Below are 17,423 nucleotides of genomic sequence, written 5' to 3'. Positions count from 1 at the left end.
GTTTTCGCGTCTGATGATTGCTTTAATTTGTCTGAAAACAGTTTTAAGTAATATTTAAATATCTGAATTACTTTTAAGAAATCATTTGTTCTTGAAGCTCTTTGAACTCTGGAGATCTGAAATGGCTGGTGATTGGTAGGGTTCGTGCACGTCGTAAGTGTTCAGTAAAGGTGTTTTGAGTGAATGTTAATGAAATGTCCATTCCCCTCCTGTTTGCCCTGTCCATTCGGGGTCCGGCTCCCTCACCCGCTCCCCCATTTCTTCAAGGAAGGGCTCATAGCCGAAATATTTGGAAATGACTTTCAAAAAAAGAAACACCATGTGCTTTTTACGAGCTTTCCACAGAATTCAGATTTGCTAGATGCGTTATTACAGCTATTTTCATTGGTGCTTCATTGGGTCTTCCATTAGAAAATATTGGCACCCCATACCCTTAAAATTTATTGCACTCCGAAACGATTTGGAGAAAGGTTCCTGGCGCAGTGACGTAGGTGGGCTATCAACTGAGAGTGTTGACTCTACTGTGATGACAGATTTTATTATTTCCTCCCTGTAATTCTGCTGATAGTCCCATTTATAGTTTGAGGCTACTTTATTAAATGCGTGTACGTTTAGAATTATCTATTTCTGGTGATTGAGCCTTTTATCATTAAGTGACCGTCTCTAGCCCTAATACTTTTGATGTTAAAAAGTTGCCTTGTTAAATATTAATGTAATTTCCCCAGCTTTCTTTTGCCTTTGAATCTTAGGGGGGAGGAATATGGTGGAGTGAGGGAAAAAAGGGAGAGAGAGAGTGGTCAGATCTCTTGGGGACAGTAATGCTCATAATAATAAATACAAGCATCCGATGCAAAAAACAACATTCAGATTGAGTCAATAACAGCTAGGATGAAAAGTAAGCCTCACTTCTTACTTTATATGTTCATTCAACAAATATGTATTGGATGCCTAGAATGTGGCAAATATTACAAATTCTAGCAATTCTTGTAAATACATTCAGCAATTCTATTTCTAGGTATTTATGCTACAAATATACTCCCTTGGGTATGAAGTCACATATGCAAAAATATTCATAGCAGCAGTCGTTGTAATAGCAAATGATTACAAGTATTTTAATTAACCATCAAAAGGTTAAATAGACTGTGGTGTATTCATTATAGAGACATTAAAAAGATGGGGGGGAAAAAAGAATGAGGAGGTTCTGCATATATTGCTATGGAAAAATCTCTCAAATATATTAAATGAAAACAAAAACAGAAAGTGCCAAACTATATAGTACATTACTATTTGTGTGGGAAACAAAGGAAAAAAAATATGGATGTATTTGTGAATGCACAGAATTACTAAAAGCAGTTGCCTGCAGTAGGAGGAGAAATGAGTGACTGGGAACAGGATTTAAGGAAGGCTTACTTTTCACTGAATACTCTGATACTTTTGAAATTTGGTGTATTTTAGCTCTTCAAAAAATAAAAATATCCCCGCTCCAAAAAAGAGTAACTACAAAAACGCAATATTGGGTAAAAAACAAGTTCATCTCTGCCTCTAGACCTCGGCTGTCCAATATAGCCACGTGGAGCACGTGAAATTGGGCCAATCTGAATTGAGATGTATTGTAAGTATGAAATACACACCCTATTTCAAAGACTTAGTAGGAAAAATAAAGTAGAATTTCTCGTTAACATTTTAAAAGTATTGATTGTTGAAATATTTTTGGATATATTGGGTTAAATAAAATGTAAAATTAATCTGTTGCTTTTTTCCTTTTTTAATGTAACTATTGGAAAATTTAAAATTACACATGTAGATCACATTCTGTTAGACAATGCTGCTCTAGTCTGAGCTTTATGAAAGCTGTAGCTGTGTCTGTTTTGTTCACCATTATATATCTTAAACATGCTTTTGTAAAAGAAAAAGTTTCTCTTTACCTACAATTTTATTCAAAGCCCATGTTGTGACCAGCTGCAACTATGAACATAGTTTTGTTAGCGTTCAACATCTAAATGGTTTCTAGTCTGGTTTAACATCTTTATAATATGAAATAGCATTTCCAGGGGACGCCAGTACTATATTTTCACCTAACTAATATGCCATAGATTAAAAGACACATCTCAATTGCAAAGATGACAACTGTAGAGAAAAATAGCCAATGGCTATTAACATAAAGCTTATCCGGATTTCTGAGATGTTAAATATGAAAAAGTATGCATTTTGGAATCAATGAAATATAGTGAGTCATTTATTTCTGAAATAGCAAATGTAGAAGCAGAATATGATATGCTCCATGCTGCATATTCCCCTTGTAAGATTATACTACTTTCTATGTATTTTATGACATCTCTGATTTCTTTACCCCTCCATTTTTTGATTCAGTTCAAGAAAATGAAATCTTCTGTAAAGTCTTAGAATTGCAGTCCTTCCTAACTAAGTAGTATCAGTAATAAAAGGAACTCTGGAAAGGTAAGGTGCAGGAATAGAAGGAGTAGAATTCTGGAGCCACTTAAAAGAAACTTTTTAGATAAAGTTGGAGATGAAAAACATTTAAAATATAAAATCCTGTCCTTTGATAATGAACTATAAAAAAGACTTTGAAGGTTAGCAACTTAAAAAACATATTTGAGACATCTAGGTTTTAAGGTTTAAATTGGTTGCTGGAAATTGGTTTTAGTATCTTATTGGTTCTCTCCTTGGTTAATTAATGAGTTAAATAAAATTTTTGACATGCGTTCATTTTATATTGATATGCATCATGATTTTATCATTTTGAAAATTATGCTTTAGCAGTTTTGGAAGTCATTTACCTAGACACACAAGTGGACTCACAAAGCCAAGTAAACTTCATTGCTTGAGAATACCGCCTCCAGAGCTACTTAAGCCTGGGCACGTCTTTTCTTGGCTCTCAGAGTGACTTCCTTGTGGCAGTAAGGCCTTAGCTTTTTTGGACTCTATTTGTGTAGGTTTTGCCCTCCTTACTGATTTTGTGTTTTGTTTTTGTTTCTGCTTCAAGCATGGCCCATGAGTCTTCATTGGTGACAATGATTGAGACTATGTTTTTATGGCCCATTTGGTGATCTCTGTAGATCACAGAAATCTATTCTCTCTTGAGTGAAAGATGATAGAGAATCTGGTTTGTTCATCTTGTCTGTGTGTGTGAGAGCTCTAATCAGTTAAGAATTAAATGCCCACTGAGAAGGAGAACAGCTGTTTGAGATCTGGACTGGTAAATTTACTTTTGGCCTGTGACTAAAGATGTTGTAGATTTGAAATTTTAAATTCACAATGTGTGTGTGTGTGTTTATAATTGAGGAAGATGTTGACCTCTCATTACATGCTAAGAAATACTTTCCTACTTCTGAACAATATAAATTAATAAATTAGATTATGCCTCATTTTAAGGAAGTCTGTTCTGATTGGTTTATAGAGATAAATAAGCACTTACATAAATGGAGTAGTTTCTAAATTAACAGAAAAGTTTAAAAATTAACTTCTAATACTTTGAATGAGCTAGACTTTAAAGGAAAAACAATCATTCTTATAGAAACTGCTAGCTCAGAAGCATTTTTAAAAATTTAAGTTCACATAATTAAGATGAATCTTTGGACAGATCAGAGGAGTTTAGTAATTTAAGTTAAAGAAAAAAAACAGCTATGTATCTTTTCCTCTGCTTTATCAGTGTTAAGCATAATACAAGTATAGTACCATTGGTATAAGTACAGTTTATTTTTTAATGAAGAGACTAGTTAATCTGAATTTCCTAAAATTTTTATATTGGTTTACTGAATATTACCTAACTCCCACATAAAGTTTAAGATTTTTAAAAATGTAAATTTTGGTTCCAGAAAATTGAATCATAATTCTAACAAACTTTTTTTATTCTGACAGTACTTATGTTTTGAATTGTGTCAGATTAAAGATAATTTCCAAGATCTTTAGGAATTTAAAACCTTGGACTGATAGGGAATTACTTAATAAATAATCATTGCATGCCTAGATTGTTTCTTGGATAGAATGTTGAATCATTGATTACTAAGTTTAAGTATTAAGTTTATAGACTTTTGTTGCTTATTTTGATATGCTATGGAGTAAGTTATATCTTTGGGTCAAGTTAATAAATATGTTTCTTATTGCCACTTTAAAGTATAAAGGATATGTATAATTGTATAAAGTTGTGTTAATATTCATGAGCTTTAGTGGTCTGCTAAAATGTTTGTGTGTGACAAACAATTGTCAATGACCTGCCTCCCAGCTTTCTCGGGGAAATAGAAGTTAGTTTCTTTGACTAGGTCATAATAATAATGATGATCACATAAGTATAACTATGGCAGTAGTGATGGAGAAATACAACTATGTATGTTATTTTTCAAGAGAAGAAGAGTAATTTTGTTCCTAAGTATCAGTTTGTTCCAGAATATAAAAAAATATAAAATATAAAATATAAAAAACAGAATATAAAAAAACAAAGCGGGGGACCAGCCCAGTGGCACAGCGGTTAAGTGCACACCTTCCACTTCAGTGGCCCAGGGTTCGCCAGTTCGGATCCTGGGTGCAGACATGGCACCGATTGGCAAGCCATGCTGTGGTAGGCGTCCCACATATAAAGTGGAGAAAGATGGGCATGGATGTTAGCTCAGCGCCAGTCTTCCTCAGCAAGAAGAGGAGGATTGGCAGCAGGTGTTAGCTCAGGACTAATCTTCAAAAAAAAAACATAGGGAAGGATAAAACTTTAGGAAAGTGAATTTTATTTGCCTTGGTGTTAAATACCTGAGTCTGAAAAAACACTGGAATGTACTACAATCTTGGTAAAGTTCACTCAGTTTTAAGGGGCTTGCTTCCTTGGTTTACTAACTAATCCCTTCACCAACAACATAAAAGTTTAATCTTTACCTTCTGCCTAGATAGCAGAGATTTTGTCTGACGAGAATACATTTCCTGTGCTCTATACATTGACTTTTTCATATCCTTATTTTAAAAAAAATGGAACAAAAGGGGCCAACCCAGTGGTGTAGTGGTTAGGTTCCTGTGCTCCACTTTGGCAGCCCGGGTTCACGGTTTTGGATCTGGGGCATGAACCTACATGCTGCTCATCAAGCCATGCTGTGGTGGCATCCCACATACAAAATAGAGGATGATTGGGACAGATGTTAGTTCCGTGACAATCTTCCTCAAGCAAAAAGAGGAAGATTGGCAGTAGATGTTAGCTCAAGCCCGTCTTCCTCACCAAAAAAAAAAGAAGAACAAAGGTTCCTCATTTAAAAAACATCTAAAGTTCCTTATAATCATGTTACATTCTTCTGTGTTTATTTTTATTTATTGTCTCTTTAATTAAATAGATAACAAAATGTGTTCTTTCTCAGGCACCTATAATCCTATCTTAATCAAGTTATCAAATTGTCTCTGACATCTCTTTTGATTTTGCCTTCCCAAAGTCAAATCTTGAATTTAGAAAAATAAAAATTTCAGGGTGTATTTTACACCTTAATGTATCTTTGAAATTTCCTGAAGGAGCCCTGGAAAATAAAACAATCTGTTCTTTCACCTTATAAAAAGAAAGGTATTAGAAATAATGAAGCTTCATGTGCTCCATGTTTCTTATTTATCAACACTATTATGAGAGCTTCACAGGGAAACTTGGTAAGTAAATCAGATTGATTGATTTATTAGGCAGCCTTCCTTAGATTAAATTTGTATGTGTAAAATGTAATTAATATAAATATGTACAGAATTGTGTCCTTTATGAGCAGGCCTTGGAGATTCATCAATGTTCCTGTTTCCCTCAGGGAAAGTAATGGTTAAATTCTTGTGAAATAGTTATGCACTAGGCTATAATGGAGATTTTTACTCATTTCCATTCTCATATTATTGGATATAGTAATTAACGACCAACAACATCTTGGTCATTGCAACGGACTGAATGTTTCTGTCTCCCCAAAAGTCATTTGATAAAATCCTAATCCCCAAGGTGATGATATTAGGAAGTGGAGCCTTTGCGAGGTAATTAGGTCATGAGGGTGGAGTCCTTATGAATGGGATTAGTGCCCTTATAAAAGGGCCCCCAGAGAGCTCTCTCACCCCATTTCTGTCAGGTGAGGATAGGAGAAGTTAGTAGTTTGTAGCCCAGGGGAGGGCCAGCACCTTGATCTTGGACTTCCTAGCCTCAAGAACTGTAAGAAATAAATGTTGATTGTTTAAGCCACTCAGTCTCTGGTATTGTTACAGCAGCCTGAGCTAAGACAGTCATCTACAGATAGTTTCTGGTCTTGCTCTGATGCTAGCTTGAAGGCACTGCTATAAGCTACAGGCCCAAGTTTGTGCATTCAGGAAGGAACAGTCTCAGAGCCTCAAGAACAGGATCAGCTGATTTGAACCATTGATAGATCCTTCAAAGAATAGTCCCGTGGGTTCAGACTTTCAGGAAGACATAGCTTAGACAAATTTCACACCATACCAGTGGACTGAGGCAGGATTTCTAAGACTCTAGTCTGCAAGCAGACAGCCTCTTGAAAGCAGTTCACTGACCCAAGATCTAGCAGAACAATTACAGAGAACTGAATGAGCTGATGAGGGAAATTCAATCATGGTTGCTGTTTGGAATATCGTTTATGTAGTTGTAATGTTCTATTTTTATGGGTAGACACAGAAGCCCATTTTAGTTCTTGGCTATCTCTAGGCTTCAGTTTAGTAGACTCTGCTTTTGTAAACTGGAATTTTAAAATGGTATCTGATTCTCACTGAGTCCCTAAAATTCAGAAACGTTTACTGAATCTCCTTACATTTCATGGCAGTATTCAAAGGAATCTGTACTCCTGCTTACCAGGATATAATTGAACAAGTTGATTATGTAACCTAGGCCATACCTGGAGTGTCATATTTGAGAATAATTCTCATTTAATCAGGTATAAGAAGCACAATATTAAAAAACAAGTTGACTTTATATGTAGAGTCAATGCCTACAAAGCTGTCCCGGTAAAACAGATAGTATCTGGCGTACAGGGTTCCAGTCTTATAGGTAGTAAAGGAAGGGCCCTTCTTGGCAAAGCAGGAACCTTAGTAAATTTTGGAGATGCTTAGGAAAGAAACTCACCCAAATTCTTAGGTCCTACTGGAGAAATCTGGTGGAATTTCTTGGGGTTGGTTCCCTAGCCTTGAGATAGCAAATTATGGAAGCTTTTAAAAGTCCAATTTGAGTGTCCTTACGAAAACTTTCAGACAGAAGTTACTTTTGCAGCGTTAGTAATTGTTCAGTACTGCATGTCTCCAGATTGGCAAGGTAAACTAAAGGAAGGCTGCGTAATTAATTAACACTCTTACTGTACCTAGGCAAATAATCAGGCCAAACCTAATGAAACCTGCCTTTTTGTAAAGAATAATCATCTTACCAGATTATTTATGATCACAAGGAACAGTCTGTCAAGAAACGTTGTCAAGGACTTGGAAATGGTTAAAAGCAAGCACTGAGTGTCCTTTTAGTGGAGTGCTAGGTATTATCCAATGGATCCTCTGGGAATTTTCTGAGGGATACGTCCCTGTGATTGTCTTTCTATTGGCTAGGATGTTTTACAACTCTGTAGAAGTTAAATCGTAGAAAATGGAGACTAATGCAAATGAACTATAAACGACAACTGATTTCCGTTCTGTAGAAAAGATGACCTCTTTAGATTATATTGCCCTATAGGTTATTTTTATTTTTTTGTGAGAAAGATTCACTGTGAGCTAACGTCTGTGCCAGCCTTTCTCTACTTTGTATGTGGGATGCCACCAGAGCATGGCCGATGAGTGCAGTAGGTCCACACCCAGGATCTGAACCCCTGGACCCGGGGCCGCCGAAGCGGAGAGCACCAAACTTTTAACCACTTGGCCATGGGGCAGGCCCCTGCCCTATAGGTTATTAACCAGTTTTATATTTATTAGCAAATTCTTTTAAGCATTTCTAACTGCCTATTATCTCTTCTTCATATTCTCCCTTATAGCAGTTTTAACATCTTAGTAGCCCCCTCATTCATTAATGAGTTAAATGAAATCTTTAACATGTGTTTTAAGAAAAATAAAACTGTTACCTGTAGAATTTAATCTTAAATCACCAAAGACCTTTTGTACTGTCTGATCGTGGGTGTATTCAAATTAATGGATGTCATTCTAGAAGCCATACAAACAGCCATTTTTTTATCCAGAGGAGTCTTGGAATAATCGTCTCCTTTGCTGCAAGTTGATGACTCTGGTAGATTCCTTAAACATTCATTAAAATTGCCATAAACATACCAGATCTTTTGTAAAACTATGCCTTCTCCAGGGACGATCAATTCACAGATGTAGGCAGCTAACAATCACATTGGTAGTCTATGACTCTACCAACCCTCCTGGCTATATTGGCCCTAGCCACTTGGCTTATATAAATGGTGGGAAATCTAATATATAAATATTAGGTCCTATTCTATCACGGGATCAAAGGAGCAGAGAAATCTAGACTACAGAACAAGGAAGAATGAAACATGACAGGGAGAAGTAGAGTTGAGAGGTAGAAAAATACTATTTCATGGATTCTAGAGGATTACTTCAGTTCTAGTCCCTTCCTTAAACTGACTAATCCTGCCTTCAGATCCATGAGGCATTTAAATATACTTAAAATACATTTGTTCACTTTTTTGTTTAAAGTAGCTTAAGTTCATTTGTTACTTGTGACTAAAAAGTCTTAACTGATACTTATATAATTGCTTAATACTTATTATCAAGAGTACTTTATTAAATATTCTCATCATATGGCTGTGGAATACATTTATATGTCTAGAAGCTTCAGGTAGGTTCATTTTTGGATTTGTGTATTATAATTTCAAATCTGCATCTGGAATGTATACATTCTATTTAACTTGTAATTCTTATGTAATATCCAATTTAATTAGGAAGTCTCTAAATCTCCTTACCAATCTCTTGCTGTGCCATTAAAATAGAATTTCATAATTGAGCAAAAAGTCATTTAAGTATTTTTTGTAAAATATTAGATTTTTATTTTTCTAAATTACAGTGTTGTAAGAGGAAATGTATTTAGCCTTTGCCCCCAGTCCCTGGGTCTGGGCTCCTAAAGCCCTTGAAATTTCTTGATAGGAGTGTTGTTATTCCTAACTTGAGCCCCTTTCAAAAGATCACACCTGAGTTTATGCTATTAAGGTGACTTAGGATAGGGCCCTTAGATAGGCTCAGATGGGGCTGGTGACCAGAAAGACTAAGTAATTAGAGGGTGGTGTTATGGAGTGAATTGTGTCCCCCCAAAATTCCTATGATGAAGCCCTAAACTTTCCCCCATGTGGCTGTATTTGAACATAGTGCCTTTAGAGGTCATTAAGGTTAAATGAGGTCATAAGGGAAGGGCCCTAATCTAATAACACTGGGGTCCTTATAAAAAGAGGAAGAGACACCAGAGCTCTCTCTCCCCACGCATGCCCACAGACAAGAGGCCATATGCGAACACAGTGAGAAGGCAGTATCCTACAAGCCGGAAAGAGAAGGCTCACCAAAACCCAACCCAGATGGCACCTTGATCTTGGACTTCTAGCCTCCAGAACTGTAAGAAAATAAATTTCTGTTGTTTAAACCATTCAGTTTGTGGCATTTTGTTAGGGCATCCCTAGCTGACCAATACAGGTGGGAACTCTCAGCCCCACCCTTGACCACTGGGGAAGAGAGGGAAGCTAAAGATTCTCTGTAAAAATTCTTGAACAGTGAGATTCAGGAGCTTCCAGGTTGGTGAACACATTGAGGTACTGAGAGGGTAGTGCATTGGGAGGTGTGGAAACTCTGTCTCCCCCCATACCTTGCCCTATATGTCTCTTCCATTTGGCTGTTCCTTAGTTGTATCCTGTATAATAAACCAGTAAGTGTAAGTAAAGTGTTTTTCTTGAGTTCTGTGAGCAATTCTACCAAATTATCAGACCTGGGGCAGGGTCATGGGAATACTTGAATTTGTGGCCAAACTGGACAGAAGTGTAGGTAGCCTGGGGACCCAGGACTTGTGACTGGTGTCTGAAGTGAGGGTAGTCTTCTAAGACTGAGCCATTAAACCTGTGGAGTCTGAGGCGAACTATTCTGGTTAGTGTCAGAACAGGACTGAACTATAGATGCCCAGTTAGTATCAGAATTGGAAAATCACAAGTGGTGTCAGAAACACCATTTAGTATAACATATTTTAGCAGTATTTGATGTTTAGAATTACAAAGAAATATTAAATTCACAAATTCTGGTTCTTACATTATTTTATATTTTCTGAGGTATCACAATATAATCTAATGAAAAACAGGCAGGTAACTTTATACAGTTCAAAATCAAAACGTGACTTTTTTTCCATTATAGTAAATAAATCAAGTATACACTATTGGATGAAGTACTAAAACTCCCTGGAAAGAATACAAACAGATACACTGATAAGCACTGAACAGATCATTATATTTAAGTTTCTTTGTAGAACGCAGGTACATGAATGATATTGTGTTCAACAGACCAAAGGCTACCCAGAGGCCAACAGAGTAATAAAAGTAATTTAAGGCAAATTTTATTGATTTATATTAAATAAGGCAAATGAAATGCAGGCTCAGAATTAAACAAGTAACTTTTCAAGTAATTCTGGTCACTGTATAATAGAAGAATATGAAAATCAAAATTTTTTACTATTACTGTACAAAACTAAAAACAAACGCTTTCCAAATTGTAGTAAAATGAACTCCTCTAATACAATACCATTAAGTATTCAAAGTCACTGGCAAGTTATCTGATAGCATCCAAATCCTATAGTATTTTCTCAATGTAAATTTTGGAACATTCTGAATATTTTTATAAGCCTGCTTTTCTGTCATTGGAAAAAATACTGAAATTCCACGGAATTTCTTTAAGAGATCAAAATAATAAAACGTATTTTTTTAGGTTAATGCAATTCAAGTACAGTGGTACTAAGGAAAACATGTAATTTTAATGAAACCAAATCTATTTTAGAAAAAGCAAGTCATAAAGTTAAGCAAAAATAGAAAACTATTAGAATCAGTTGCATAGGTTTAGTGTAAAAGTTCTTATTTTAAACTTTCACAGGAAAACACCTTAGAGCCCTTTCTCTTTTCTGGAGCTTAAATAGCGGATCATGTTCTAATTACTCAACAATTAATCATGTTTCTATAGCAACCTCATTAATTTTTATACTTCTCAATGTGTTCACGGGCTATAATAAGCCTTTGAATTTGTGCTGTACCTTCATAAATCTGCAAGAAAAAAATGCACATGTTAAATATCTTCACTACATAAGTATTTTTTATTTACTCAACGTTTTGGAAATCGTATAAGTTCCACTGTAATGCCAAACTGGATCAAACCATATACAGTCATGTACTGCATAACATTTCGGTCAATAACAGACCTCATGTGGTCCCATAAGATTAGTACCATGTAGCCTAGCTATGTAGTAGGCTATACCATCTATGTTTATGTAAAAACACTCTATGATGTTTGCACAACGAAGAAATCACCTATCAACACATTTCTCAGAACATAACCCCACTGTTAAGTGAATGCATGACTGTATAGGCTCTGTGGTCTACAGTGATACCAAAACCTTATTTTGTGAAACCCATGAAAATATATAATTCTCTAAAGATTAGTTAAAATTATTATAAAAAGTTATTTACCAAAATTTTGGAGGAGAGTCTTAAAAAATCAGAGGATATTAACATTTCAGAAAGTTTGTGAAATCTAAAGTTTAATGTTGCTAAAATATTACCCAACTTTTCTGAACTGTTTTTAGCTAGTTGTCACCTTCAGTCATTTTCTATTCTTACTCTTAAACCTGACTTTTCTCTTGCTGCCTGAGGAACAGAGGTGCCAAAGAAAAAAGATGTTGGAAAGATGTGATTTTATTCACTTAGATATTTCCAGTAGCCAGCCCTCACTTTTAGTGTAAACTTCTAACCCTAGAGATTTGTTAATTCATCTTCTCACATGGCAGAGAAAAATTAAATGGTTTATGATAATTATAGGCTCTAGGAGAGGGAGAGTATCACCAGATAAACCTGTAACTTTGGATAAAGCACAAATTCTGGTCCTCAGTTTTTTCATGTCTAAACTGAGGGGGCTGCGTGCGCTATGTCTAAATTTCCTTCTTGATAGAGAATTCTATGATTCTACCTTTCAATTTTAAATGACTGGATTTGTCAAATAATTTACTATGGGTAGAGAGAAACAAGGGAAAAGATACTGAGGAGCATGGGTTATAATTACTTAAGCTACATGTGGAGAACATATGCATTTTAATCTTACTTACTAGTATCTCTAAGTATTTTTAACCACAAATTTAATTTAGAAGACAGAGTTATGTATCTATATCATTCTCCTCATGTTGGTTTTTACTCCCAAATACGGTTTCAATCCCAGAGTTGTCAGGCAAGATTCAAAATGAAATAATTTAATTAATTTTAAATGATATGTATACTTTTAGGAGAGCAAAGGGTGGGTTGCAGTTAGTTAGGATGTGATGACTCGAAGGCTCATGCAGACATACTGTACATGGGTACCATTTACTTTTTTTTTTTCTGCTTTATCTCCCCAAATCCCCCCTGGTACATAGTTGCATATCTTAGTTGTAGGTCCTTCTAGTTGTGGCATGTGGGACGCCACCTCAGTGTGGCCTGACGAGCAGTGCCATGTCCGTACCCAGGATCCGAACCAGCGAAACCCTGGGCCGCCGCAGCAGAATGCAAGAACTTAACCACTCGGCCACGGGGCCGGCCCCATGGGTACCATTTACTTTGTTAGCCTATGCTCTCTTAAGGCATATACTTAAAGATAACCTTCTTTGTGTTAATCACTTCTAAAAACTTTGGCTCACAGCCATCAATGAGAGTCATTTATTATTCCTAATGACATAAAATCCCTAAATAACGGGAAATCTACTGTGTCATTTACGAATATTATGTTCCCTAAAGAACAAAAATCATTTTTAACCTTACCTGAAAGATCTTGGCATCTCTCATTAGTTTTTCTACAGGATATTCCGTATTAAATCCATTGCCTCCGAAAATCTGCACAGCATCAGTAGCTAACTGATTTGCAATATCTCCAGCAAATGCCTTTGCAATAGAGGCATAATAGGTATTTCGGCGACCACAATCAATCTCCCAAGCTGCTCTCTGGTAACTCAATCTAGCTAGTTCAACTTTCATTGCCATTTCAGCCAGCAGAAATGATACTCCTTGGTGCTGGAATTAAAAAGAAAAAAGTTTAAGGATATCTATTGACTAATTTAAAAGTTTTCCCCTGGAATATTTTAAAAACTTTTAAAACTAATTTTAGACTCAAAAAGTTACACTCTGCTTCTTCCGATGTTAACATATTACAAAACCATAGTATAATGATTAAGGACAGGACATTAACATTGTACAACAGTATCAACTACAATATACTTCATTCACATTTGGCCAAGTTTTCCACTAATGTCCTTTTTCTGTTGAAGGATCGCATCCAGGATTCCAATTGAATTTAGTTGTTATATCCCAGGCTATCAGCATTCCTCAGTCTTTCCTTATCTTTCATGATTTTGGTACTTTTGAAGAATACTGACTGGTTATTTTTTGTAGAATATCCCTCAATTTGGTTTTGTCTGATGTTTTCTCAGGACTGGAAGGTTATGCATTTTTGGCAAAAATACCACAAAAATTTTATGTATCCTTCTGAGTGTCTGCTGAGACTCTGTAAAGAAAATTGCTGTATACAGTGAAAAATAATGTGGCACTGTATGAGATGCTGACAGGGGAAAATGAGTACCATGATAGGACAAATAAAAGATGCTTCTTATCCTCTAGAGATCCTCATAATCAAATAGGAGACATAAGAGAAATAGTTTCAATAAGAGATAGTAAGTGTTCGATGAATTATATGGCCAAGATATGTTAGAGGATGGAAATATGTTCACTGTCAATTAATATGTGAAAATTTCAAATGTATAGTATCATTACAGCTTTGGAAAAATATATTCATGGAAAAAGACACTACGGTTGTCCCCCCTCATCCATGGTTTTGCTTTCTGTGGTTTTAGTTACCCACAGTCAACTGTGGTCTGAAAATATTACATGGAAAATTCCAGAAATAAACAATTCATGAATTTTAAATTGTGCACCCACTTGAGTAGAGTGATGAAATTGTGCGCCTTCCCGCTCCATCCCGCCAGGATGTGAATCATCCTTTGTCCAGCATACCCATACTGTATACGCTACCCTCCCATTAGTTGCTTAGTAGCCGTCTGGGCTATCAGATCAACTGTCAAGGTATTGCAGTGCTTGTGTTCAAATAACCCTTATTTTACTTAAAAATGGCCCCAAAGCATAAGAGTAGTGATGCTGGCAATTCAGATATGCCAAAGAGAAGCCATAAAGTGCTTCCTTTAAGTGAAAAGGTGAAAGTTCTCAAGGAAAGAAAAAAAACTGTATGCTAAAGTTACTAAGATATACTGTAAGAATTAATCTTCTGTCCATGAAATTGTGAAGAGGGAAAAAGAAATTGGTGCTAGTTTTGCTGTTGCACCTCAAACTGCAAATGTTACACCACAGTGCATGATAAGCACTTAGTTAAGATGGAAAAGGCATTAAATTTGTGGGTAGAAGACATGAACAGCAAACGTGTTCCAGCTGACGGCATGTTACAGCAGAAACCAATGCGCCTATACAAAGACTTCAGCAAGGGATCTCCCAAAACACACGTGACACCAAGCCATTTTTTGCAAGTAAGGGATTGGTTACATGGATTCAGGAATAGGTTTGGACTGAAAGAGAGACCACATTCACATAACTTTTATTATAGTATATTGTTATCATTGTTCTATTCTTATTAGTTATTGTTGTTAATCTCTTACTATGCCTAATTTATAAATGAAACTTTATCAGAGGTATGTATGTACAAGGAAAAACATAGTATATATAGAGTTCTGTACTATCCATGGTTTCAGGCATCCACTGGGGGTCTTGGGACATATCCCCCATGCATAACAGGGGACTACTATATAGAGCAAAATGTTCACTGTAATTTCTCTGGACAATGGTATTATGGATGAGTTTTATTACTTAATTATACTTGTATCATATAAATTATTCTACAATAAACATGAAATGGAACATAAGCTGTAAAATATACATTAAAAGAAGTCCTATAGGCATTCAGAAACAAGAATACTAAGATGATTAGAAAGGTGCTTTGTGGGGGGCCAGCCCGGTGGCACAGTGGTTAAGTTCGCATGTTCCGCTTCTCAGTGGCCCGGGGTTTAGCGGTTCGGATCCCGGATGTGGACAGGGCACCACTTGGCATGCCATGCTGTGGTAGGCATCCCACATATAAAGTAGAGGAAGATGGGCATGGATGTTAGCTCAGGGTACCAGGCTTCCTCAGCAAAAAGAGGAGGACTGGCAGTAGTTAGCTCAGGGCTAATCTTCCTCAAAAAAAATAAATAAATAAAGGTGCTTTGTGTAGTAGGCAACATCAAAATGGGTTTTGAAGACTAAAAGGGTATAAAAACCAGACTTTCAAAGACTGTGCATGGACTAATATGAAGCAAAGTTCACAGAAAATAAAAAAAAAAAACTGAGCTGTTCCATTTCATATATTTGCTATATTTAGTAACATAAACCTGGTCACACTACTTTAGAACGTGACAAGTTGCTTGAGATTGGTATGGTAATTAAATCTTAGAGGAGGCATTATTAAGCAATGTGAATAATTTCTACGTGGAACAAGGAAAGTAAAATCCTTATTTCTGCCTGCCTGAACTATGCCCATTCTTCTAAGCCAGTGATTCTTTCAAGATTTTGTTTTAGTTTTCACTGTATTTTTGGAATAGGTTAATACATCCACTAGTTCAAAGTTCATGTTTTCCTCCTACTTCTCTCTATCATCCCTGCCGTTCCCCACCCCATTTAGTTCCCCTTCCTGGAGGTAACCAGGTTAACAGTTGGTTTCTCATCCTTCCAGAGATATTATATACATACATAAGCAATAAGCAAATACATCTATAGTCTCTCCCTTTTTTATGTATATGCTAGCTGACCATGTTGATGGCTCTTCATTTTGCTTTTCTTATCAATAAATCTGAGCACTTTCTATATCAATACAGTCATCCCTCAGTATCAGTGGGGGATTGGTTCCAGGACCCCCACCCCCACCCCCATTCCCCACCTCAAGGATACCAAAATCCATGGATGCTCAAGTCCCTTATAGAAAATGGCATAGTATTTGTATATAACCTATGCACATCCTCTCATATACTTTAAATCATCTCTAGATTACCTATAATACCTAATACAATGTAAATGCTATGTAAATAGTTGTTATACTGTACTGTTTAGGGAATAATGACAAGAAAAAAAAGTCTGTACATGTTCAGTACAGATGTAACCATTGTAGACCTTAGATCCACAGTTAGTTGAACCTGCAGATGCAGAACTTATTGATACAGAGGGCTGATTGTACATAAAGAACTTCTTTATACTTTGTTATAGCTGCAAAGTATCCCACTATATGGATGATCAACATTTTGGTTGTTTCTACACAATGCTGAAAGTACATATGTCATACCACACATATGGCAGTATATCTGAAAGATAAATATCATGAAATATAGCTGTAGGATAACCACTGCAATGTAGCCCAAAGGTGGGTACTTTTGATATATATTTCCAAAATGTGGTTCATAAAAGTTACATTATTTTATATTCCAAAAGGTCATATACAGAAGCATTTATTTCACCAGATAAACCTGGTATAAGATGCCCATGCTTCTCTTGAGGGATTTTTATTTAAAAATCTGGGGTGGTGCCCAGTTTATGGTTTTTCAGTTTTTTTATGTTTTTTGGTGAGGAAGATTCACTCTGAGCTAACATCTGTTGCCAATTTGCTCGTTGTTGTTTATTTTGCTTGAAGAAGATTAACTCTGAGCTGACATCAGTGCCAGTCCTACTCTATTTTGTATGTGGGTCACTGCCACAGCATCGCTGGACAAGTGGTGTAGGTCTGTGCCCAAAATCCAAACCCATGAACCCAGACCGCTGACATGGAGCATGCCAGACTTAATCACTACACCACAGGGCCAGCCCCAGTTTATGTGTTTTTAACCAACATTCCCAATGAGTCTCATCCAGTTGCTTTTCAGCCCATGCTTTGAGAAACTCTATTCTAAACCCAGCTCAGATTCCCTGTAACACATCTAGCCCATGATAGTCTCTCTCCTTTTGGTTTCTATAAGCCTATCTGTAGCTTTCATTTGGGGACTTAATCTTACATTGTTCTATATTGTTTCTTAATATTTATTTTATGATATGTATCATATCTCCACAGTAAAATTAAACGTTCCTGGGGGCAGAGACTAATCAAACTTCTATCCCTGGAAATAGCACATGTTGTGTACAAAAAAGACGGAC

General features: G+C 36.1%; 1 protein-coding gene and 1 long non-coding RNA gene across 2 annotated transcripts in view; one reads left to right on the top strand and one right to left on the bottom strand.

Annotated features, from left to right (window-relative positions):
• Positions 1 to 20: 20 nt before the first annotated feature.
• Positions 21 to 10,846, top strand: LOC139040375 (uncharacterized). Its single transcript, XR_011494814.1, has 2 exons — positions 21 to 153; positions 1,547 to 10,846. It is a non-coding gene; the product is annotated as an uncharacterized lncRNA (long non-coding RNA).
• Positions 10,221 to 17,423, bottom strand: part of ACADM (acyl-CoA dehydrogenase medium chain) — a 32,735-nt gene continuing 25,532 nt past the window's right edge. The window contains exons 11-12 of the mRNA XM_014849492.3: positions 12,972 to 13,220; positions 10,221 to 11,231 (exon numbers count right to left, since the gene is read on the bottom strand). Of these exons, the coding sequence (XP_014704978.1) occupies positions 11,160 to 11,231; positions 12,972 to 13,220 (321 nt within the window). The 3' untranslated portion in view covers positions 10,221 to 11,159. The remainder of the gene's footprint in view (positions 11,232 to 12,971; positions 13,221 to 17,423) is intronic.

The sequence above is a fragment of the Equus asinus genome, chromosome 16, assembly GCF_041296235.1.
Source record: "Equus asinus isolate D_3611 breed Donkey chromosome 16, EquAss-T2T_v2, whole genome shotgun sequence".
Classification (NCBI taxonomy): Eukaryota; Metazoa; Chordata; class Mammalia; order Perissodactyla; family Equidae; genus Equus; species Equus asinus.
This window is presented reverse-complemented; position numbering and strand designations above follow the sequence as displayed.